At 44.9% G+C, this 26501-nt stretch overlaps 1 protein-coding gene across 2 annotated transcripts in view; it reads left to right on the plus strand.

The window, feature by feature from the left end:
- The window catches only part of ACOXL (acyl-CoA oxidase like), an 804481-nt gene that overhangs the window by 694399 nt on the left and 83581 nt on the right, over positions 1-26501 (plus strand). Inside the window, exon 18 of one of the 2 annotated variants that reach the window (XM_077283133.1) lies at positions 22471-22572. The exons of the other annotated variant lie outside the window; for it this stretch is intronic. Within the exon in view, the coding sequence (XP_077139248.1) occupies positions 22471-22572 (102 nt within the window). The remainder of the gene's footprint in view (positions 1-22470; positions 22573-26501) is intronic. 2 annotated transcript variants of the gene reach the window in all.

Consider the following 26501-nt stretch of genomic DNA (forward strand, 5'->3'; position numbering starts at 1 on the left):
GCACACACGGGGAGAACATACAAAGTCCTTGCAGATGTTGTCCTTAGTGGGTTTTGAACCCAGGATTCCAGTGCATTTACTAGCGACATCCACAGAAAGAAATTAACTATATCATATATATATATATATATATATATATATATATATATATATATATATATATATATATATATATATATATATATATATATATATATATACTAGCTGTACTACCCGGCTTCGCCCGGGGTAATAACTGCTGTTAGCAAAATAGAATGTGTTAACAAAAATTTATTCTGCACAAAAAAACCACAAAACAAATAGATAGAAATGTAATTATTAAAAGGCAAAAACTAAGCTAATAGAAGCATTTTACAACATATATTTCAACACCAGAGATATTCCACACAGATTTAACTACATTGGCCAAGTAATGTGAAGTAATCTTCTACTACTTATTCGAGAGCCTTTTGATAAACGACATTCTTAGTTTTTCCTTCAGGTGCAAAGACAAACAGATTTTTGGCTGTTCCAACTCTTGAACAGGTCACATAAAGTTGACCATGAGAAAAGCATGGAGATTGTAAATCTAAGCTAGCTGAAGAGCCCGGCGTTGCCTGGGCATAGTAAATATCTGTGGTTAGTTATAGCACCTCACTTCTCTTATTTTCCCATCACGCCTCTCATTTTCCCCATCACATCTTTCATTTTCCCCCTCACATCTCTCATTTTCTCCCTCACACCTCTCATTTTCCCCCTCACTCCGCTTATTTTCCCCCTCACTCCTCTCATTCCCCCCTAACACTTGTCATTTCGACCTCACATCTGTCATTTTCCGATCACTCCACTATTTTCCCTCACTCCTCTCATTTTGCACTCACACCTTTTCATTTTCACCTCACACCTCTCATTTTCACCTCACACCTCTCATTTTCACCTCAGTATATACATGTTTGTCATCTCCCTTATATATAGTATACACCTGTGTGTCATCTCCTGTATATAGTATATACCTGTATGTCATCTCCCCTGTATATAGTATATACCTGCTGTGTCATCTCCCCTGTATATAGTATATACCTGTATGTCATCTCCTCATATATAGTATATACCTGTATGTAATCTCCTCCTGTATATAGTATATACGTGTGTCATCTCACCTATATATAGTATATATCTGTGTGTCATCTCCTCCTGTATATAGTATATACCTGTATGTCATCTCCTCCTATACATAGCATATACCTGTATGTCATCTCCTCCTGTATATACTATATACCTGTAGGTAATCTGCTCCTGTATATAGTATATGCCTGTGTGTCATCTCCTTCTGTATATAGTATATACCTGTAGGTCATCTCCTGCTGTATGTAGTATGTACCTGTATGTCATCTCCTCCTCTATATAGTATATACCTGTGTGTCATCTCTCTTGTATATAGTATATATCTGTGTGTCATCTCCTCCTGCATATAGTATATACCTGTGTGTCATCTCCCCTGTAAATAGTATATACTTGTGTGTCATCTCCTTCTGTATATAGTATATATCTGTATGTCATCTCCTCCTGTATTAGACCTCGTTCACACGTTATTTGGTCAGTATTTTTACCTCAGTATTTGTAAGCTAAATTAGCAGCCTGATAAATCCCCAGCCAACAGTAAGCCCACCCCCTGGCACTATATATTAGCTCACACATACACATAATAGACTGGTCATGTGACTGACAGCTGCCGGATTCCTATATGGTACATTTGTTGCTCTTGTAGTTTGTCAGCTTATTAATCAGATTTTTATTTTTGAAGGATAATACCAGACTTGTGTGTGTTTTAGGGCGAGTTTCGTGTGTCAAGTTGTGTGTGTTGAGTTGCGTGTGGCGACATGCATGTAGCGACTTTTGTGAGATGAGTTTTGTGTGGCGACATGCGTGTAGCAATTTTTTGTGTGTCGAGTTGCATGTGACAGGTTAGTGTAGCAAGTTGTGTGCAGCAAGTTTTGTGCATGGCGAGTTTTGCGCGTGGCGAGTTTTATGTGTGGTGCCTTTTGAGTATGTGCAAGTTTTGTGTGAGGCAACTTTTGCATGTGTTGCAACTTTTGTGCATGTGGCAATTTTTCCGCGTGTGCAAGTTTTGCGTGTGGCGAGTTTTCCATGAGGTGAGTTTTGCACGTGTGGCGAGTTTTGCATGTGGAGAGTTTTGCGCGTGGCGAGTTTTGAGCGGCGACTTTTGTGTTTCAACTTTTATGTGGCGAGGTTGGTGTATGTGTGGTGAAATGTGCGCTGAGGGTGGTATATGTGTTCGAGCACGTGGTAGTGTGTGGCGCATTTTGTGTGTGTGTTCATATCCCCGTGGTGGTGTGGTGATTATCCCATGTCGGGGCCCCACCTTAGCAACTGTACAGTATATACTCTTTGGCGCCATCGCTCTCATTCTTTAAGTCCCCTTGTTCACATCTGGCAGCTGTTAATTTGCCTCCAACACTTTTCCTTTCATTTTTTCCCCATTATGTAGATAGGGGCAAAATTGTTTGGTGAATTGGAAAGCGCGGGGTTAAAATTTCACCTCACAACATAGCCTATGACGCTCTCGGGGTCCAGATGTGTGACTGTGCAAAATTTCGTGCCTGTAGCTGCGACGCCTCCAACACTTTTCCTTTCACTTTTTCCCCATTATGTAGATAGGGGCAAAATTGTTTGGTGAATTGGAAAGCGCGGGGTTAAAATTTCACCTCACAACATAGCTTTGACGCTCTTGGGGTCCAGACGTGTGACTGTGCAAAATTTTGTGCCTGTAGCTGCGACGCCTCCAACACTTTTCCTTTCACTTTTTCCCCATTATGTAGATAGGGGCAAAATTGTTTGGTGAACTGGAAAGCGCAAGGTTAAAATTTCACCTCACAACATAGCCTATGACGCTCTCGGGGTCCAGACGTGTGACTGTGCAAAATTTTGTGGCTGTAGCTGCGACGGTTCAGATGCCAATCCCGGACATACATACACACATACACACACACATACACACATTCAGCTTTATATATTAGATAGATAGAGATATATATATATATATATATATATATATATATATATATATATATAATGTGTGTGTGTGTGGATATATATATATATATATATATATATATATATATATATATATATATATATATATTATATATATATATATATATATATATATATATATATATATATATATATATATATATATAGTTAGTCAGTAGTGGACAGGAGCAATCATATCTAAAGATCGGCTAGGACTTAATCCTTCCAAATACACACAAATCCAAGTGTGTCCCAGTCAGATGCCATTTCTTTGTGACATAAGATACTTTTCTAGTTGATGCCAGGCTGGGAGCAAACAAGGGGAAGTGATTCACGCCACTCTAATCCTGCGTGGTGTAATGATGTAACATTGCATATTTTAAAGATGAAAGACAATGAAGTATTTCTGTTGTTTGCACCAAGCTTTGAAAAACGGGAATGTTAATGCTGTGCAGCTTCTAGTGAAGATAAATGTACTCAAGAAGGGGACGGCTCTAATGTGGGTAAATCACTGATATTCACTTGCAATATGTCAACATTTGGGTCTTAACGTGACACAAGACAGTACTGGGCAGCATTAAATATTACCAACCTACACCTATAGGCAAAAAAAACTACAAGATTACCAGAAAACCAAAATCAAAATTGCAATCAGTAGGTAAATGTATAAGGGTACTGTCACACTCTGCAACTTTCCAACGATCACGACCAGCGATACGACCTGGCCGTGATCATTGGAAAGTCGTTGTGTGGTCGCTGGGGAGCTGTCACACAGACCGCTCTCCAGCGACCAACGATGCCGAGGGCCCCGGGTAACCAGGGTAAACATCGGGTTACTAAGCGCAGGGCCGCGCTTAGTAACCCGATGTTTACCCTGGTTACAAGCGAACGCATCGTTGGATCGCTGTCACACACACCGATCCAACGATGACAGCGGGAGATCCAGCGACGAAAGAAAGTTCCAAACGATCTGCTACGACGTACGATTCTCAGCAGGGTCCCTGATCGCTGCTGCGTGTCAGACACAGCGATATCGTATGGATATCGCTGGAACGTCACGGATCGTACAGTCGTAGCGACAAAAGTGCCACTGTGAGACGGTACCCTAAAGGCCCCGTCACACACAGCGACGCTGCAGCGATACAGACAACGATGCTGATCGCTGCAGCGTCGCTGTTTTGTCGCTGTGTGGTCGCTGGGGAGCTGTCACACAGACGGATCTCCAGCGACCAACGATGCCGAGGTCCCAGGTAACCAGGGTAAACATCGGGTTACTAAGCGCAGGGCCGCGCTTAGTAACCCGATGTTTACCCTGGTTACCAGCGTAAAAGTAAAAAAAACCAAACAGTACATACTTACCTTCCGCTGTCTGTCCCCCGGCGTTCTGCTTCTCTGCACTGTGTAAGCACAGCAGCCGGAAAGCAGAGCGGTGACGTCACCGCTGTGCTGTGTTTTCCGGCTGGCCGGCGCTCACAGTGCAGAGAAGCACAGCGCTGGGGGACAGACACCGGAATGTAAGTATGTAGTGTTTGTTTTTTTTTAACTTTTACGCTGGTAACCAGGGTAAACATCGGGTTACTAAGCGCGGCCATGCGCTTAGTAACCCGATGTTTACCCTGGTTACCAGTGAAGACATCACTGAATCTGTGTCACACACACCGATTCAGCGATGTCAGCGGGACCTCAACGACCAAAAAAAGGTCCAGGCCATTCCGACACGACCAGCGATCTCACAGCAGGGGCCTGGTCGCTGCTACGTGTCACACATAGTGAGATCGCTACTGAGGTCGCTGTTGCGTCACAAAACTTGTGACTCAGCAGCGATCTCGCTAGCGATCTCGCTATGTGAGACGGGGCCTTAAGTCTTTATTAAGTAGATAAGTAAACACTATCTGTTTTTCTTTCTTTTGAGTATTATGCATTTGATAAAGATTTATTCTTTTTTTATGTTTTGATTTGTTTGCTCTTTTTACCCAATGTGGTTTTGTCCGTGCCCAAAACATGTATATGATGATTCTGTAAATGCATAGCTGTGTAACCACTCGTGCAATACAAACCCCTTACGTTTTTTTCCAACATGTTTTATTGATTTAAAGAGCATTACAATAAAAGATAATCATACAATTCTTGAACTATCAAGCTTATTTGACAGGCGTAAAACTCACAATATTGGTTGAAAGATCATTGCCTAAAAGTAAGTCATACAGGTTTGAAGGTATCAAGCTTATTCGGCGCTTATTTGACAGGCATAATACTCCTAAATGTTGCCCACCTCTCTTTACCCTCCCATCTCCCCCCAACATATAAACCCCTTAAACGACTCTGCATTTGATTAGCGATCAATAAGCTCAAGGAATAGGGTTATGTCCGCTAATTTTCCTCAGAAGATACCACTGGCTGTTTTCAAAATGTGTCCCTGGTGTCTTGAGATAGTTATAGGATGAATAATGACCATGTACATAAAAACTTCCCAGTCAATTTCTTTTTATTTGTCAGGGTGTCTAACCAGTCCATTCGAAAAATATACATTATTTTGGAGTATATGAGAGATTTGGGTGGTGGCAGTGGATTTAGCCAGTGCTGCAAAAAACTTTTTCTGGTAGCTGAGGCCCGTATTATCCACATCGCCTTAAGATGTTTTGGGAGTTTGTGCTGAGCGCTATCTAAAATATTAAATATTGCCCATTGCAGCGTCAATGAAAACAATATCCCACCAAGATACTGCAGTTCGGTGTAGATAGACTACCAGATTTTTAGCACTTTGAGACATCCCCACATATGATGAAATATGTCTGTTTCCTGTTCCGCATTTGGAACATGTGAATGTGCCCACTGGAGACCTCCTAGACTTAATGTGTGGAGTAATATAAGCTCTATGAAGGAGCAACAAAGACATGTCTGCATAACTGGTGGAGGGGATCACCTTCCGTTGCATCAAAGTGGCATCTAAGATTTCCCTGACTGTGATGTTCTGTATATTATTATTATTATTATTATTTATTATTATAGCGCCATTTATTCCATGGCGCTTTACATGTGAGGAGGGGTATACATAATAAAAACAAGTACAATAATCTTGAACAATACAAGTCACAACTGGTACAGGAGGAGAGAGGACCCTGCCCGCGAGGGCTCACAATCTACAAGGGATGGGTGAGGATACAGTAGGTGAGGGTAGAGCTGGTCGTGCAGTGGTTTGGTTGATCGGTGGTTACTGCAGATTGTAGGCTTGCCGGAAGAGGTAGGTCTTCAGGTTCTTTTTGAAGATTTCGATGGTGGGCGAGAGTCTGATGTGTTGTGGTAGAGAGTTCCAGAGTAGGGGTGATGCACGAGATAAATCTTGTATGCGATTGTGGGAAGAGGAGATAAGAGGGGAGTAGAGAAGAAAATCTTGTGAGTATCGGAGGTTGCGTGCAGGAAAGTATCGGGAGAAGAGGTCACAGATATATGGAGGAGACAGGTTGTGGATGGCTTTGTATCTCATGGTTAGGCTTTTGTACTGGAGTCTCTGGGTAATGGGGAGCCAGTGAAGGGATTAACAGACGGGAGAGGCTGTGGAATAGTGGGGGGACAGGTGGATTCGTCGGGCAGCTGAGTTTAGAATAGATTGGAGGGGTGTGAGAGTGTTAGAGGGGAGGCCACAGAGCAGGAGGTTACAATAGTCTAGGCGGGAGATGATGAGGGCATGGACTAGGGTTTTTGCAGATTCTTGGTTTAGGAATGTACGGATCCGTGAAATATTTTTGAGTTGAAGGCGGCAGGAAGTGGAAAGGGCTTGGATATGCGGCTTGAAGGAGAGATCAGTGTCAAGGATTACCCCGAGGCAGCGAGCTTGTTGGACTGGGGAGAGTGGGCAGCTGTTTACTGTAATGGATAGGTTCGTTGGGGGGGTCGTGTGAGATGGGGGGGAAAGACGATGAATTCTGTTTTGTCCATGTTAAGTTTTAAAAATCTAGTGGAGAAGAAGGATGAAATAGTGGATAGGCATTGAGGGATTCTAGTTAGTAGGGTGGTGATATCTGGTCCAGGGATGTAGTTCTGTGTGTCATCAGCATAGAGATGATACTGAAAACCGTGAGATTCTGTGAGCTGTCCCAGGCCAAAAGTGTAAATGGAGAAGAGCAGGGGCCCTAGAACTGAGCCTTGCGGGACTCTGACAGATAGGTGGCGAGGTGAGGAGGAGGTGTGTGAGTGGGAGACACTGAATGTCCGGTCAGTTAGGTATGACGAGATCCAGGATAGGGCCAAATCTGTGATGCCAAGGGATGAGAGGGTCCGCAGCAACAGGGAATGGTCCATTGTGTCAAAGGCAGAGGACAGGTCCAGGAGGAGGAGGATAGAGTAGTGTCGCTTGCTCTTGGCGGTTAATAGGTCATTGGTGACCATAGTTAGGGCAGTTTCAGTGGAGTGGTGTGACCGGAAGCCAGATATCATTAACCCATCGTGCTGGGCCTGTCTTTTTGCCCTCCCATGACCATTGCTTACACAACATTGTGTAGATATTGCTTGTCGAGGCTATCTGCGTCCTGGTGGTCCTGAGAATGCCATCCAAAGCGTTCCTCCCTCTATCTCCACCCCTAGTTGCTATACTTTTCAAAGTTAAGCTCCTTGCTTGAAGAAAAAGGAAGGGCTTGTTTACAAATGTTGGGAAACGTTGTGCTGCTATGTCAAATGCAAGAGTGGAGAACTTATAATCTAATAGGTCAGCTGCCAAGATGCAACCCTGCCCAGCCAGCTCAATGTATAATAAGGGTGGTTTACCTCCCACAAAACCCAGGTTACCCAGAAAGGGCATAAAAGGAGAGAAATTGCTTCTCAGATGACATAGTTTCCTGCATCTCCTCCACATCTGTATAGTTTGCCATAAGGTGAGGTGATTTCTTATGTCTGCTATAAGGTCATCATTGGCCATATGTAGTAATGCTGGTAAGGAGATATTTGAGCTACCTCTTATCCAATCAATGGTGTATCTGAGATTTGCCCCCTTACGGTTTTATTATACAGTATATGTATTTATGGATTCTTTTGTATTAAAGTCTGGTAAAAAAAACATTTTGGTTAATGTGCTGAACATGGACCGTTGTTACCGTATATACTCGAGTATAAGCCGAGATTTTCAGCCCAAATTTTTGGGCTGAAAGTGCCCCTCTTGGCTTATGCTCGAGTCACGGTCGGCGGTGGGGTCAGCGGGTGAGGGGGAGAGAGCGTGTCGCATACTCACCTAGTCCCGGCGCTCCCCCTGCCCGTCCCACGGTCTTCGGTGCCGCAGCTCTTCCCCTGTTCAGCGGTCACATGGTACCGCTCATTAGAGAAATGAATATGGACTCCACTCCCATAGGGGTGGAGCCGCATATTCATTCATCTAATCAGCGGTAACGGTGACCGCTGACAGAGGAAGAGGCTGCGGCACCTGGAGACCAGCGGTCCGGGAGAAGGAGCCAGGGACGCCGGGAGCAGGTAAGTATCTCATAGTCACCTGTCCACGTTCCACATGCCGGGCGCCGCTCAGTCTTGGCGTCCTCTTGTTCTGACTGTTCAGGTCAGAGGGCACGATGACGCATATAGTGTGCGTGCCGCCCTCTGCCTGAACAGTCAGTGCAGAGAGACGCCGGGACGGGACGCTGAGGAGCTGCAAGCAAGAGAGGTGAGTATGTGTTTTTTTTTTATTGCAGCAGCAGCATTGTATATAGCACAGATTTATGTGGAGTATCTATGGGGCAACGGTGCAGAGTATTATATATATATGGCACAGCTTTATGTGGAGCATCTATGGGGCCATAATCAAAGGTGCAGAGCATTATATATGGCACAGCTATCTATGGGGCCATAATCAAAGGTGCAGGGCATTATATATGGCACAGCTATCTATGGGGCCATAATCAAAGGTGCAGAGCATTGTATATGGCACAGCTATCTATGGGGCCATAATCAAAGGTGCAGGGCATTATATATGGCACAGCTATCTATGGGGCCATAATCAAAGGTGCAGGGCATTATATATGGCACAGCTATCTATGGGGCCATAATCAAAGGTGCAGAGCATTTTATATGGCACAGCTTTCTATGGAGCATCTATGGGGCCATAATCAAAGGTGCAGAGCATTATATATGGCACAGCTATCTATGGGGCCATAATCAAAGGTGCAGAGCATTATATATGGCACAGCTATCTATGGGGCCATAATCAAAGGTGCAGAGCATTGTATATGGCACAGCTATCTATGGGGCCATAATCAAAGGTGCAGAGCATTGTATATGGCACAGCTATCTATGGGGCCATAATCAAAGGTGCAGAGCATTGTATATGGCACAACTTTCTATGGGGCCATAATCAAAGGTGCAGAGCATTGTATATGGCACAGCTTTATATGGGGCCATAATCAAAGGTGCAGAGCATTGTATATGGCACAGCTTTCTATGGAGCATCTATGGGGCCATAATCAAAGGTGCAGAGCATTGTATATGGCACAGCTTTCTATGGAGCATCTATGGGGCCATAATCAAAGGTGCAGAGCATTGTATATGGCACAGCTTTATATGGGGCCATAATCAAAGGTGCAGAGCATTGTATATGGCACAGCTTTCTATGGAGCATCTATGGGGCCATAATCAAAGGTGCAGGGCATTGTATATGGCACAGCTTTCTATGGGGCCATAATCAAAGGTGCAGAGCATTTTATATGGCACAGCTTTCTATGGAGCATTTATGGGGCCATAATCAAAGGTGCAGAGCATTGTATATGGCACAGCTATCTATGGGGCAATAATCAAAGGTGCAGAGCATTTTATATGGCACAGCTTTCTATGGAGCATCTATGGGGCCATAATCAAAGGTGCAGAGCATTGTATATGGCACAGCTTTCTATGGGGCCATAATCAAAGGTGCAGAGCATTGTATATGGCACAGCTTTCTATGGGGCCATAATCAAAGGTGCAGAGCATTGTATATGGCACAGCTTTCTATGGAGCATCTATGGGGCCATAATCAAAGGTGCAGAGCATTGTATATGGCACAGCTTTCTATGGAGCATCTATGGGGCCATAATGAACTGTGCAGAGCATTATATATGGGGCAGCTTTATGTGGAGCGTCTATGGGGCTATACTGAACGGTGCAGAGCATTATATATGGCACAGCTTTATCTGGAGCATCTATGGGGCCATAATGAACAGTGCAGAGCATTATATGTGGCACAGCTTTATGTGGAGCATCTATGGGGCCATAATGAACAGTATGGAGCATCTATTTTTAATTTTGAAATTCACCGGTAGCTGCTGCATTTTATTCGGACTCCCATGACAGCACCACGAGAGAGGGGATCCGCCCCTTTAGGAACAGGAAACCCACAGATACAAAAGGGCGGCACCTCTCCCATGCATCAGTTGGTTTCCTGTTCCTAATGGGACGGGATCCTGCAGATTTTACAAAAGGATCCCAGGCCGGCCGGCCGACTCAGGTAGCGAGGGGGTCTCCTACCTCGGCCGGTGCGGTGTTCCTGGAAGATGTCGCGATGGTCCTGGCAGGACTGCATGCCGGCGGCATTTCAGCAGGGAGCGGTCACCAGTGGTGTCCTGTCTCCAAGGCAGCGCTAGGTGAGTATGTCCCCTGTCCTTCTGTGGTGGCCGGGGTCTCGGTTTGCGGCGGCGCTTGGGGACGCCACCCGGGGGGTGCTGCGGCTCTGTCCGGCGTCCTCGCCGCTCTGAGCGCTGATGGAAAGCGCTGGGAGACCGGGTGACGTCGGGGGGAGGAGCCGGCAGTCACTTCCGGGTTTCCAGGGTCCTGCGCATGCGCAGTGCATCCAAGATGGCGGCGCCCACCGGTGTAGCGTCGCCGGCGTTCTGAGCCCCACGGTTTACCGCCTGCACCAGAAGGAGGCCTGTATAATCAAGCAGGGGAGCGCTGAGTACAGCTGCTGACCGGAGGAGGGGCTATAAAGAGAACTCCGGATCGTGATCCCTTGCTTCTGGCCTCATATTTGGAGAAGATGGAGGACGAGCACGTGCAGGTGCTGGAAGAGGTATCCCAGAAGCCCAAAGAGAAGGATCGCGACAAAAGGAGTAGTGAGTCTGGCCACAAAAGCTCCTCCAGACAGGGGTCTGGAGCATCAGCCAGGAGAAATCCCCCTCGTATTCCGGTACTTTTTCTTGGGCAGCGCTGGTAAGTGATCTTCGTGAAAGTTCACTCAGTAACATGATTCCCCTCATATGTTCCATTATAGGGGAAGAAATGTGCCGGGAAGGCGAAACACAGGGAATGTGGAATCTGCGGGGTTCCCCTACCTGATTCGTGCCCTAAAAAGTTATGTGGCCCCTGTATACAGCAGACGGTGAGGTCTCAGTAAAGGGGAGAGGGGGAGAGCATTATATCTACAGGGATTAGATTGCTTTACTTACCCCCCTCAGGTGGCGGAGGAATCCCTTACTATGACCACCAGCTTAAAGGAGATGATCAGGATGGAGGTCAGACAATCCTTAAAGGGTTTTTCTCAAGGAGGAAGCTCTAAATCCAAAGCTCCGTTACCCTCCGATTCTTCAGTAGAAGAGGATAAGGAGGAAGTTTTTTCGGATTCGGCTGCGTCATCCTCTTCTTCAGATGAGGACACCGCCCGCTTCTGTCTACCCCTCGAACGAGTGGATAAATTAGTCAAGGCGGTCAGAGGAACGATGGGCATAACGGAACCGAGACCCCAACTTTCCAAGGAGGAAATAATGTTCAGTGGGTTGGAGCAGAAAAAACGCCGAGTCTTCCCGCTCAATGAAAAAATCCAAGCTCTTATCAATAAAGAGTGGAAAAAACCTGAAAGGAAGGGTTCCTTGCCCCCAGCGCAGAAGCGCAGATATCCGTTTGATGATCCTGCGGTCACCAACTGGGAGAAAGCCCCTAAGTTAGATACGGCAATAGCCAAGGTGGCCAAACGCGCCTCTCTCCCCTTTGAGGACATGGGGACCCTTAAGGACCCCCTTGATAGAAAAGCGGATACTTTTCTGAAAAGTACCTGGGAGATGGCGGCCGGTTCTTTAAGGCCTGCGGTGGCTTCAACCTGTACAGCCAGATCAATGATGGTCTGGTTGGAACAATTGGAGACTCAATTAAAAGAGGGTGCATCAAGGGATTCTATCCTAACTGCCTTACCACTGATCCAAGAAGCAGCCGCTTTCTTATCTGATGCGTCTATTGACTCTGTCAAAATGGCTGCTAGGGCAGCTGGTCTCTCGAATGCGGCCAGAAGGTCTCTTTGGCTGAAATGCTGGCCAGGCGACATACAGTCAAAATCAAAACTCTGTATCATTCCATGTAAAGGAGAGTACCTATTCGGGCCCACCTTAGACGATCTCCTAGAGAAAGCGGGAGATGACAAAAAGAAGTTTCCCAACCTGCTGGGGTCCTACCGTCGTCCCTTTAATAAAAGAAGGTTCGGTCGCGGAGGGAAGCGTACCTTTTCACCTTCGAGGGATCGGTCTAGGTGGGACGACAGACGTAGACGAGGTACAGGATATATGTTCCGTCGTTCCTCAAAAGAAAGGAAGAAGGAGGACAAATGACTAGGAACCCCGGTGGGGGGCAGACTTTTACATTTTGGTTCAGAATGGTCAGAGATCACGAATAGTGTCTGGGTGCAAGATACTATTTCTCGAGGCCTTACTCTTGAGTTTTGCCATACCCCACGGGATAAATTTATGTTAACGCCCTTACGTTCTAATCCCCTAGAGCAATCTGCTCTAGAAGAAGAAGTTTGGTCTCTCTGTTCCAAAAATGTTCTCACACAGGTTCCAGAGGCTGATAGAGGGAAAGGATTCTATTCTCCCTTGTTTCTTATTCAGAAACCGGATAACTCATATAGGACCATTATAAATCTCAGACATCTTAATAGTTTTTTGGTTAAGCATACCTTTAAGATGGAATCCATCAGCTCGACAATAAAGATACTATTCAAAAACTGCTTCATGGTGGTAGTCGACTTAAAGGATGCCTATTACCACGTACCTATTCATGTGGATTTCCAGCAGTTCTTGAGGGTAGCAGTATTAATGGGAGGAGTTATTCATCACTTTCAGTATAGAGCTCTTCCTTTTGGTATAACATCAGCCCCTAGAGTATTCACAAAAATAGTGGCAGAGGTGATGGCCCACTTACGAGAATCTAATGTCCTTATTGTCCCATACCTTGACGATTTCCTCATAATAGGTAACTCGGTAGAACACTGTTTGTCCCAACTAAATCTAACTAAGGTTACGCTGGAACACCTAGGCTGGATAATTAATTTTGAAAAATCTCGATTACAGCCTCAAAAAATTCAGAAGTTTCTGGGCTTATTGCTAGATTCAACTACACAGCAGTGTTATCTCCCGGAAAACAAACTATCTCAGATTCAGCATCAGGTACTAAAAGCAGTAAATACACCCTCTATGACCCTGCGACAAGCTATGTCCCTGTTGGGGTCCCTCACATCGTGCATACCAGCGGTAAGGTGGGCACACTTTCACACTAGATCCCTCCAAAAAGAGATTTTGGTTAAGGATAGGATATTGAGGGGTGTATTAGAAGAAAAAATAACGCTGGAACCAGCAACTCTCAAATCCCTAAGTTGGTGGCTGGATAGGGATAATTTGTCAGCGGGTGTTCCCTGGATGATAGACGTATCCCGGGTTGTGACTACAGATGCCAGCTCCTCAGGTTGGGGGGCTCACATGGATGACATCGTAGTGCAAGGCCAATGGGAACCATACTCATCGTCCTCTTCCAATCAGAGAGAATTGTTAGCAATCGAATTGTCAGTTAAAAACCTCCTCATGTATCTGCAGGGCCACCACGTCAGGATCCTTTCAGACAACCGAGTAGCAGTCTCCTATATAAATCATCAAGGAGGGACACGCTCCGAGGCTCTGATGCAGATCACAGATCGTCTCCTCCGGATGGCAGAAGAGAATTTACAATCTTTGACTGCTCTGCACATCACAGGAAGAGACAACATAAAAGCGGACTTTCTCAGCCGCAATGTGCTAAAGCAAGGAGAATGGTCTCTAAACGGAGACATCTTCAGACAGATTGTACGCTTGTGGGGTCAACCGGTAGTGGACCTATTTGCCACAAGGGAAAACAAAAAAGTAAAAAACTTTTGTTCCCTAAATCCCAGGGAGAATCCACTGGCAGTGGACGCATTCCTCATAAAATGGGATTTTTCTCTGGCCTACGCCTTCCCGCCACTGAACCTACTACCTCTAGTGGTGAGGAAGGTCAGAGAAGATTGTGCGAGACTCATTCTGATTGCTCCCTTTTGGCCCAGGAGAACCTGGTTTTCATGGCTCAGGAGGATGTCAGTGGGCGATCCCTGGGTACTTCCAGATATCCCAAATTTGCTCTCCCAGGGGCCGATACTCCATCCACAAGTGAAGGGGCTTCATTTGACGGCTTGGAGTTTGAGCGGTCATTATTAGAAAATAAAGGCTTCTCTCCTAAATTAGTCGATACCCTTTTAAGGAGTAGAAAGCCAATAACAACAAGAATCTACTCCAGAACCTGGAGAAAGTTCTTAACTTCCTCAGAATTCAATATTAATGACGGTGTACCAATAACTCAAATATTGGAATTTTTGCAAAGAGGGTTAGAGTTAAAACTCTCCACAAGCACATTAAAAGTACAAATTTCTGCACTTGGGGCTTTGTTCTCATGTAATATTGCGGGAAACTACTGGGTGTCGAGATTTATTAAGGCGGTCGGTAGAATTACACCGCTTTATAGAAACAAAATGGTACCTTGGGATTTAAACCTTGTCCTTTCTTCTTTGACAAAACCCCCTTTTGAGCCGTTGAATGAAGCCTCAGTCAGGATGTTGTCTCTTAAAACAGCTTTCCTAATAGCTATAACATCAGCTCGCAGAATAGGAGACATCCAGGCGCTCTCTAGAAATCCCCCGTATACAGAATTTCTTCAGGATAGAGTCATCCTTAGACCAGACCCAGCCTACTTACCAAAAGTAGTATCACAGTTTCACAGGTCGCAGGAAATAATTTTACCTTCATTTATCCCTAATCCTTCTAACCCTAAAGAAAGGGAGCTCCATACCTTAGATGTCAGGAGATGCCTTCTTCAATATATCTCGGTCACTAATGATTGGAAGAAGGACAATGCGCTATTCCTGTCCTTCCAAGGTCCAAGGAAAGGGGCTAGAGCATCTAAGTACATACTAGCTAAATGGATTAGGGAGGCTATCTCTCTTGCTTACACGACAGGTGGGGGTCCGGCTCCGCAGAATCTGAGGGCACATTCCACCCGAGCCATGGCGTCATCCTGGGCAGAGAGGTCTGGAGTGTCGGTCGACCAGATATGTAAGGCGGCCACATGGTCATCCCCTTCCACCTTTTTCAAACACTATAGATTGGACTTGGGGTTCTCCTCAGATCTCACCTTCGGGTTAAGGGTGCTACAGGCTGTGGTCCCTCCCTAAAAATGTCTTACATCTCTGTAAATCTCTCGTGGTGCTGTCATGGGAGTCCGAATAAAGCATTAAGCTACTTACGGGTAGCGGCATTTTTCGGAGGCCCATGACAGCACCCTTAGTTCCCTCCCTTTTTCACATGGGGTTATTAATAACTAAATAATTTAAAGAAGAGATGTTATCTTCTCACGTGTGTTACTTTATTAAAGTCATTGTGTTTAATTGTATGCAATATTGTGTTTGCTTGTCATTAACTGCGGTTAGTCCTCTCAGGCTCTGTAATCCAACTGATGCATGGGAGAGGTGCCGCCCTTTTGTATCTGTGGGTTTCCTGTTCCTAAAGGGGCGGATCCCCTCTCTCGTGGTGCTGTCATGGGCCTCCGAAAAATGCCGCTACCCGTAAGTAGCTTAATGCTTTCCACCCTAGGCTTATACTCGAGTCAATAAGTTTTCCCAGTTTTTTGTGGCAAAATTAGGGGGGTCGGCTTATACTCGGGTCGGCTTATACTCGAGTATATACGGTAATCAGTGCACTAATTCACATGAATCTTAAGTCAGTGTGAATAAAACGTAGGCATGCATCAGTCTCTTCTGCTTTGTGGAAGGGACAGTGCTAGTTTTCAGTGGCTCATAACTCTGCCTCTGTCCTCGATGCAGATGAGCACATGGAGATGCACACAGACACAGTCATGTTCACTATTTGTGGATGGGATTTACCTGAGAATTCATACATTTGTGTGAACGAGGGCAAAGTGGCTTGTGGACACTGGGACTTGTTGCATTATCGCAGTGCACAAGATTGCATGCACCTCAATGAACTTCTTTAGGCTGCAGCTATGGGGTGATTGTTACAATCAATCTGTAGCCTGCATGAGGCTATCATGGGTTAAATCTATTGGTTTAAGAAGTCTAGAAATAAGAACATAGTATCATAATTCCCAACCATCTTGGATCCAGCAAGACTGTCCCAATTTGAGGGATGCATCCTGCATGGAAAATCAAAATTATGAATTTTAATGCGCAATCTAAACCATCATAAATATATAACCACAACTATAGGACTAACATATACTAATATATATCCACCATAAATATGAAGCATATACAGTATATCAGCCCAATTTGACAGAGCAGTCCTGGAAGTTTCTGCTCATTCTGTCTGATGTCTTCTCTCCGGCTGTCTTTATGGCTATGTGCATACATTGCGGATTTGCCTCTGGAATTTTTTGTGCGGATTCTGAATCTCTTGGCAGAAAACGCAGGTGCGGATTTGATGCATTTTTTATGCGGAATTGCTGCGGATTTACTGCGGATTCTGTGCTGATTTAATGCGTTTTTACCCCTGCGGATTTCTATAATGGAATGAGTACAAAAACGCTGCAGATCCGCAAAAAAAAAGAAGTGACATGCTCCTTCTTTTAATCCGCAGCTTTTCCGTGCGGAATTTTCCGCACCATTAGCACAGCATTTTTTTTTCATTGATTTACATTGTACTGTATATCACTTGCAGATCTGCAGCGTTTCTGCATGGTAAAAAACACTGCGAATCCGCAGTTAATCCGCAATGTGTGCACAAAACCTAACACTTCATAGTTCCTCCTCTGAAGCAGGCCCGGCACCTCTTTGCTTTGCACATACATTTTATTACCGTATATACTCAAGTATAAGCCGAGATTTTCAGTCCCTCTCGGCTTATACTCGAGTCATTGTCCCAGAGGGGTCGGAGGGGGAGTGGCGGCTGTGACATACTCACCTGCTCCTGGCGGGTCCCTGAATTTCCTATGGTCTCCGGTCGCTGACAGCTTCTTCCAGCGTTGAGCAGTCACATTCCATAGGAGTGGAGCCGCATATTCATTACTGTAATGAGCGGTAACGGTGACCGCTCAATGCTGGAAGAAGCGGTCAGCGCCCGGAGAACCAGGGACGTGCAGGGACCGCTCCGGGAGCAGGTGAGTATAATGGGGAGGGGGATCACTGCGCGATATTGACCTGTCCGCGTTCTGGCGCTGCTCCATCTTCCGCGTGCTCTGCTGTGACGCTCAGGTTAGAGGGCGCGATGACGTGGTTAGTCCGCTCCCTCTGCCTGAACTTTAGTGCAGAGGACGCGGAAGACACAGCGGCGCCAGAACCAGGACAGGTGAATATTGCATGTGCCGGGGGCCTGAGCGACGAGAAGTGAGTATGTCATTATTTCTTTTTTTAATCGCAGCAACAGCATATGGGGCAAATATCTCTATGGAAAATCTTATGGGGCCATAATCAACGTTTGTGCAGCACTATATGGGGCAAATATCTTTATGGAGTATCTTATGGGGCCATAATCAACGTTTGTGCAGCATTATATGGGAGCACATATCTCTATGGAGCATCTTATGGGGTCATAATCAACATTTGTGCAGCATTATATGGGGGCAAATATCTCTATGGAGCATCTTACAGGGCCATAATCAACGTTTGTGCAGCATTATATTATTATTATTTATTTATATAGCACCATTGGTTCCATGGTGCTGTACATGAGAAGGGTTACATACAAATTACAGATATCACTTACAGTAAACAAACTAACAATGACAGACTGATACAGAGGGGCGAGGACCCTGCCCTTGCGGGCTTACATTCTACAGGATTATGGGGAAGGAGACAATAGGTTGAGGGTTGCTGCAGCTCCGGCGTTGGTGAGGCGGTAGCTTCCGTAGTGATGAGGAGTCAGCGGGGTCAGTGCAGGCTGTAGGCTTTCCTGAAGAGATGGGTTTTCAGGTTCCGTCTGAAGGATCCGAATGTGGTTGATAGTCGGACGTGTTGGGGCAAAGAATTCCAGAGGATGGGGGATATTCGTGAGAAGTCTTGGAGGCGATTGGATGAGGAGCGAATAAGTGTGGAGGAGAGAAGGAGGACTTGAGAGGACCAGAGATTACGTGTGGGAAGATATCGGGAGATTAGTTCAGAGATATATGGAGGAGACAGGTTATGGATGGCTTTGTAGGTCAGTATTAGTAATTTGAACTGGATACGCTGAGTGAATGGGAGCCAGTGAAGAGATTTGCAGAGGGGGGAAGCAGAGGAGTAGCGAGGAGAGAGATGAATTAGTCAGGCAGCAGGGTGAAGGATGGACTGGAGAAGTGCAAGGGTGTTAGCAGGGAGGCCGCAAAAAAGGATGTTGCAGTAGTCAAGGCGGGAGATGATGAGGGCATGCACAAGCATTTTAGTAGATTGACGGTTGATGAAAGGACGTATTCTGGAGATGTTTTTGAGCTGGAGGCGACAGGAGGTGGAAAGAGCTTGGATGTGCGGTTTGAAGGACAGGGCAGAGTCGAAGGTTACTCCGAGGCAGCGGACTTCCGGTACGGGGGAAAGCATGATGTCATTGATTGCGATAGATAGGTCAGGTAAGGAAGATCTATGGGATGGAGGAAAGATGATGATTTCAGATTTGTCCACATTGAGTTTGAGGAAGCGAGAGGAGAAGAAGGAGGATATGGCTGATGGACACTCTGGGATTCTGGACAGCAGAGCGGTAACGTCTGGGCCAGAGAGGTAGATCTGAGTGTCATCAGCATAGAGGTGGTACTGGAATCCATGGGACTTTATGAGTTGTCCCAAGCCAAGTGTATAGATTGAGAAGAGTAGGGACTCCCAACAGAGAGAGGATGGGATGAGGAGGTAGTGTGGGAGTGGGAGATGCTGAATATGCGGTTGGAAAGTTACGAGGAGATCCAGGATAGGGCGAGGTCTTTGATGCCAAAGGAGGAGAGGATCTGTAGTAGGAGGCAGTGGTCAACTGTGTCTAAAGCAGAGGACAGGTCTAGAAGGAGGAGTACAGAGTATTGTCCATTAGCTTTGGCGCTAAGTAGGTCGTTAGTGATTTTGGTCAGGGCTGTCTCAGTTGAGTGATGGGGGCGGAAACCAGATTGTAGATTATCAAAGAGCAAGTTAGATGAGAGGTGAGAGGAAAGTTCAGAGTGGACGTGCTGCTCCAGAAGTTTGGAAGCGAATGGGAGCAGTGATATTGGGCGATAGCTGGACATAGCAGTTGGATCGAAGGTTGGCTTTTTAAGGATAGGCGTGATTGTGGCATGTTTGAAAGCAGAAGGGAAGGTGCCAGAAGATAGTGATAGGTTGAAAAGGTGGGTTAGGGACGGGATAAGTGTGGTGGTGAGGCAAATGGGCAAATTATATGGGGCAAATGTCTGTATGGAACATCTTATGGGGCCATAATCAACGTTTGTGCAGGATTATATGGGCAAATATCTCTATGGAGCATTTTATGGGGCCATAATCAACGTTTGTGCAGCATTATATGGGGCAAATATCTTTATGGAGCATCTTATGGGGCCATAATCAACATTTGTGCAGCATTATATTGGTCAAATGTCTCTATGGAGCATCTTATGGGGCCCTTATTAACCTTTATGCAGTACTGTATGGGGCAAACGTGTCTATGGAGCATCTTTTGGGGCCATTATTAACCTTTGTGCAGCATTATATGGGGCATATTTTAATATGGAGCAACTTATAGGGCCCATCATGAACTGTATGGAGCATTATATGGGGTTCCTGATTCAATATGGATATTCAAATACACTTAACTTACTGATGTATCAATTAAAGGGAACCTGTCACCCCCCCCCCCAGTCGTTTCAAACTAAAAGAGCCACCTTGTGCAGCAGTAATGCTGCATTCTGACAAGGTGGCTCTTTTAGTTCTGGGTGCTGTAAATTGAGAAATAATCCATTTTATAATTTGTCTGAAGTACCTGGTCCTCAGCCAAGTGGGCCGGCGTTTCCCCCCTGCTTCAGACAGCTCACTGCTGTCACTCACATCTTCTTGGCGCCGGGCGCCGCCTCCTCCTCACCGCTGTTTTCAAAAGTAGCCGGTGCCTGCGCTCTTTTCCCCTGCCTGGTGCAGGCGCAGTGCAGTGAGCGCTGCCCGTCTGTCCTTATATGCAGCCCAGCTGACTGCGCCTGCGCGGCCGCCCTGCCTGTGAATCCCAGCCCCGCAATGTGAATAAATCATAAGTCACTGCGGGGCTGGGAATCACAAGCAGGGCGGCCGCACAGGCGCGGTCAGCTGGGCTGCATATGAGGAAAGACGGGCAGCGCTCACTGCGCCTGCACCAGGCAGGGGAAAAGAGCACAGGCGCCGGCTACTTTTGAAAACAGCAGTGAGGAGGAGGCGGCGCCCGGCGCCAAGAAGATGTGAATGACAGCAGTGTGCTGTCTGAAGCAGGGGGGAAATGCCGGCCCACTTGACTGAGGACCAGGTACTTCAGACAAATTATAAAACTGATTATTTCTCAAGTTACAGCACCCAGAACTAAAAGAGCCACCTTGTCAGAATGCAGCATTACTGCTGCACAAGGGGGCTCTTTTAGTTTAAAACGACTGGGGGGGGGGGTGACAGGTTCCCTTTAATCTTACTTTAATTGGTATCTATCTTTATTTTTGAAATTTACCAGTAGCTACTGCATTTCCCCACCCTAGGCTTATACTCGAGTCATTAAGTTTTCCCAGTTTTTTGTGGCAAAATTAGGGGTCTCTGCTTATACTCGAATACGGTAAATATACAATGGTCTTATTTTCTTGTGATTTGGTCTCGAGGGGATTCAAACCCACAACCTGCATCATATTAGGCAATAGTCTGCACTAGCAAGCATTGGAGAATTTTTTGTATTTATATTTTTCTTATTACATTTATTTTTTTTTTAATGTGCATTGTACGATGTGAAATCACAGACAGATTGTACTGATACATAGAGACATCTGTATATAGCAATGTATCTCTGTCCCTGTGTTCTAGGGAAAATATTATTATAAAGTATATTGCACCAAAAAATCTGCACAGTACAGCAGCGTCTTTATCAACTTTGCTTGGAGATTTAGGCCGTGTTCACATGTAGTGTAAATGCTGCTTTTTTCTTCTCTGCCTTTTGTGCAGAAATTCTGCAGCGTTTAACTGTCCAAGCAGAGTGGATGTCATTTCATGAAAATTGTGCCCACTGTGCATCTAAAGACGCTGCTAAATTGTGCGGTTTTGGTTCTTATTATTTTCTCCACGCTTGTATGGGGAGCCTGAAAAAAACTCACGTAGAAAACTGCACTAGCTTTTTTTATCAAAACTTTTCTGTGCTTTAAAAAAAAAACACATTAAAACCACTTCTTCAAATATGCACCAAAAACACGTCAAATAAGTAGAAAGCGCATTCGAAAATGCAGCAAAATGCACTAAATCAGATAAAAATGTGATTGTTTAGTTTGGTGTGGACTTCTGTAGGAAATGTGGTGAAAAACAAACAAACAGTATTTATGCAATGTGTGAACACGGTCTTACAGAAACACAAACGCAAGATGCCAAGCTTACGTAAAAATGAGAAGGTTATGGCTTTTTCAACTATGAATGAATGAACAAAAAGAAATCAATAGATCCCAACTAGAGATGAGCGGATCAATTTGCAGGTCTCTGGTCTAGCGTCTAAGCTAGTGTCACCTGACGGCTAGACAGGAGGTCTGTACATCTTTGTTTCCCGCATTCCCAGCTCGGAATTTGATTTGTCACAGCTGGCATGACGCCAGATGTGCAATATGAGGCTGCGCTGGGAGGTAAGAGATTCACTGGCCTCCTGTCTAGTCGCCAGGTACTACTGACGGACACTGGACCGAAGTCTCATGCATCGCTCCCATCGTCTCTATTACCAACCATCCTTGATACAGTGGACAGTCACAGATTTGGGTCTATGCCCTGCAGTCCTGGGTGGTCTGCTCAATACCCCTCACTGCCTCTTCCCCCTCTGACGTCTCCTCCTGCCAGGCTATAAAAAATATGGTGGATGGGTGTGACCAGGGACATGGACAAGATTTTCCGTGGCGCAGAGTGCGATGCATAGTTTATCCCTTTCTGCTGCTTTGTAAACGTTGTAAAGCATGACAGTATGATATGGCATAAATGATATATGTTAGTATAATGAACAATATAAATGTGATTACTGCTTACTTTTGTTTCAGTTTTGCCTGCTGTATGGAACAAAGTTGATATATAATGAAAGAGCCTGGTATCTAGAACATAAATACCTGACCGCAGCAACCAGTCACCAGATCAGAGACCAGGTAAGACAAGGTTATACATTTTCATTGTCTATTTTGTTGATATCAAAATTATATTCCATGTTTCATGAACAGACACTGATCATCCATAACATTAAAACCACCTACCTAACACGCCCATCTTAAACCAGAAAAATGGCTCTGAACAATAGATTAGCAAATATATTTGAGTGCTTTTGGATTCTACTTGAATTTAAAAAAAAAAAAAAAACGCATTCAGCAAAATGTTAATTTTTTTTAAAGGGCCACTGTCACCCCCCTCCAGCCATTATAAACTAAAAGAGCCACCTTGTGCAGCAGTAATGCTGCATTCTAACAAGGTGGCTCTTTTAGTTTTTGGCTCAAGTATTCCCAAAATAAAGCGTTTTGAAACTTATCCAAAATACCTGTCTTTAGCCAGGGAGGCAGGTCCTCACTCCCCAGCTTGAACCGCTACTCTGCCGTCACTCAAATCTTCAGGGGCTTTCGGCGCCGCCCCCTCCGCTCTCTTTTCGCTTCAAAACCGGCGCCTGCGCTGTGTTTAAGCTCTGGCCGTCTGACGTCCCAGCCAGGCTTGCAGACTGCGCCTGTGCGGGCATTGCGGCCACCCACCTTGGGAATCCCAGCCCCGCAGTGTGTTATGCATTATGCACAGTGCGGGGCTAGGATTCCTGGGCATGCGCACTGCGTGTGTCAGACGCTCCCCCAGGTCCCCCGCCTCCCAGCCCTGCACTGTGCATAATGCATAACACACTGCGGGGCTGGGATTCCCAAGGTGGGTGGCCGCAATGCCCGCACAGGCGCAGTCTGCAAGCCTGGCTGGGACATCAGACGGCCAGAGCTTAAACACAGCGCAGGCGCCGGTTTTGAAGCGAAAAGAGCGCGGAGGGGGCGGCGCCGAAAGCCCCTGAAGATTTGAGTGACGGCAGAGTAGCGGTTCAAGCTGGGGAGTGAGGACCCGCCTCCCTGGCTAAAGACAGGTATTTTGGATAAGTTTCAAAACGCTTTATTTTGGGAATACTTGAACCAAAAACTAAAAGCGCCACCTTGTTAGAATGCAGCATTACTGCTGCACAAGGTGGCTCTTATAGTTTATAACGGCTGGAGGGGGGTGACAGTGGCCCTTTAAGCCCAAATAGTGCAGTCCCCAGGAATTTGCTTGTGGCCAGATAAAACATCATCAAGGGCCTGAGGTACTTTTTAAGCAGTTGTCTTCTTTATATTAATAGTAAAACTGAAAGAAATGAACTGGAGTATCAGTTGGTACATGCAACGTGTAGGAGCATGTTCACATTGGCCATTAAACAGACAAACTCTAATATAGACACAAAATAAACATATACCCTGCTGCAAGTAAGTAAAAAAGCAATAGTACATATTAAAACGTATTTACACCTTACCATGTATCAAAAAAGACAGTTAAATCGTGTCAAAAATGACAAATGAATCATTTTTGACACATGGTAAGGTTTTAACTTAATGTTAGGGTTGTCCTTGTTGCTGGTGGCATGGCTTTTATGCTTTTTTTTTTTTATCAAAAATAGTGTTTCCTAAGTACCCTATATTATTTACAGTGGGTGAAATAAGTATTGAACACGTCATCAATTTTCTAAGTAAATATATTTCTAAAGGTGCTAATCACATGAAATTCTCACCAAATATCGCTAACAACCCATCCAACTTATACAGGCAAATAAATCAAACTATAGATGTCCATAATTAAGGTACGGTATGTATAATAAAGGGAAATGACACAGGACACAAGTAAAAAGTATTGAACATTCTTTCTGAAATGTATTTACTGTTTCGTACATAAGCCTTTGTTGGTGGTGACAGCTTCAAGACTCCTCCTGCATGGAGAAACTAGTAACATGCATTGTTCAGGTGTGAATTTGGCTCATTCTTCCACACAAACTCTTCAAATCCTGAAGGTTCCGTGGGCTCCTTCTATGAACTTTGAGCTTTAGTTCCTAACATAAAATTTTCTATTCAATTCAAGTCCGATGATTGGCTGGACCATTCTAGCAGTTTTATTTTCTTTCTCGGAAATCAATTGAGAGTTTCCTTGGCTGTGTGTTTGTCTTGCCAAAATGTCCACCCTCGTTTCATCTTGATCATCCTGGTATATAGCAGCAGATTTTTATTAAGAAAGTCTTTGTACATTTGTCCAGGCAGAGATGTGTCTGCTGCAAGAACTGTGTGTGGCATTGACCTGGTCTCTAATCTGAGCTGCTGTTAACCTGCGATTTCTGAGGCTGGTGACTCGGATAAACTTATCCTCAGAAGCAGAGGTGACTCTTGGTCTTCCTTTCCTGGAGCGTTACTTGTGAGCCAGTTTCTTTGTAGCGCTTGATGGTTTTTGCCACTGCATTTGGGGACACTTTCAAAGTTTTCCCAATTTTTCGGACTGACTGACCGTCATTTCTTAAAGTAATGATGGCCACTCGTTTTTCTTTACTTAGCTGCTTTTTTCTTGCCATAATACAAATTCTAACAGTCTATTCAGTAGGACTATCAGCTGTGTATCCACCAGACTTCTGCACAACACAACTGATGGTCCCAACCCTATTTATAAGGCAAGAAATCCCACTTATTAAACCTGACAGGGCACACCTGTGACGTGAAAACCATTCCCGGTGACTACCTCTTGAAGATCATCAAGAGAATGTCAAGAGTGTACAAAGCAGTCATCATAGCAAAAGGTGGCTACTTTGAAGAACCTAGAATATGACATAATTTTAGTTATTTCACACTTTTTTGTTAAGTATATAATTCCACGTGTGTTAATTCATAGTTTTGATGCCTTCAGTGTGAATGTACAATTTTCATAGTCATGAAAATACTGAAAAATCTTTAAATGAGAAGGTGTGTCCAAACTTTTGGTCTGTACTGTAAATATATATATATATATATGGACCCACTTTACAAAGCATTAGTGCAGTCCCACTTGGAATATGTAGTGCAGTCCTGGGTGCCAATTTACAGAAAGGATGCCCAGCAGGTAGAATAGTTTTGCATAGCTTGGAAGGACGGGGTTAAATCCCAGCTATGCAGTGTTTGATTAGGAACACTTGCATGGTTTCTTTAAGAAGCAGGAGATAATTTTTTATAGAGCAGTCTCCTGAGCGAAGATCAGGCTGCTGGATGTAGCAAAGTGGAATGTTTGAAGGCTGGTGAGTGACCAGCCAAGATGTGAGCTGTAGCTGGGAGAGAGACAAGCCATGGGTCCCTCTCTACATGGAGTAACTGGGCAGTCAGTCTGCTAGATGTAGCAAAGACAAGAATTCCTCTCTTAGAAGAGTCTCCACAGGCTGTGTGCAGAGAACCGCAAATATCAGTGGTTGCTATGGACAATAGCTGTTCTGTTTGACTGAGCTTGGGCTAGCTCAGCCGTGTATGAGTAGCCAGCATTTGTTCTGTTTAGATAGCGCCTGAACAAGGCTAGGGATTAATATTTGAGTATGTTTTGGTGCTGTTCAAACTGTGGAAAGCAATGAAAATTGCACGTGTTTGGACCAAAGCTGCATTGCCTGTGTTACCACTACCTAATGCCGAATGCCTACCAGACAGTGAAATCCTACAATAGGTGCAAGGCGGAGCCATAAAACTGATGAGGAAAAATTTACATAACGAAATTTATTAACCTTAAGAAATTATGTGGGACACAGTTAATACAAGAACATAAATGGACAATACATAATGTATGGTTAAAAACTATTTCATGTAAAATCCTCTCAAAGACAAGGGGAACATTCGCTGCATCTGGAGAAAGAAAGGTTCATTCTCCACGGAAAAATGGCTTCTTTACATAAAAACTATTTGACCTCATTCAGACGTCCTTTTTTTCAGGAACATGTTCTAGCCTTGGCTTTCATAGAACACAAACTTAATATAATTTAAGGAGCTGTTTGCATTTCCTTTTTTTTCTGGACGGTGTGATTGCAAAACTATCA

The sequence above is a fragment of the Ranitomeya variabilis genome, chromosome 2 (genome assembly GCF_051348905.1).
Source record: "Ranitomeya variabilis isolate aRanVar5 chromosome 2, aRanVar5.hap1, whole genome shotgun sequence".
Classification (NCBI taxonomy): domain Eukaryota; kingdom Metazoa; phylum Chordata; class Amphibia; order Anura; family Dendrobatidae; genus Ranitomeya; species Ranitomeya variabilis.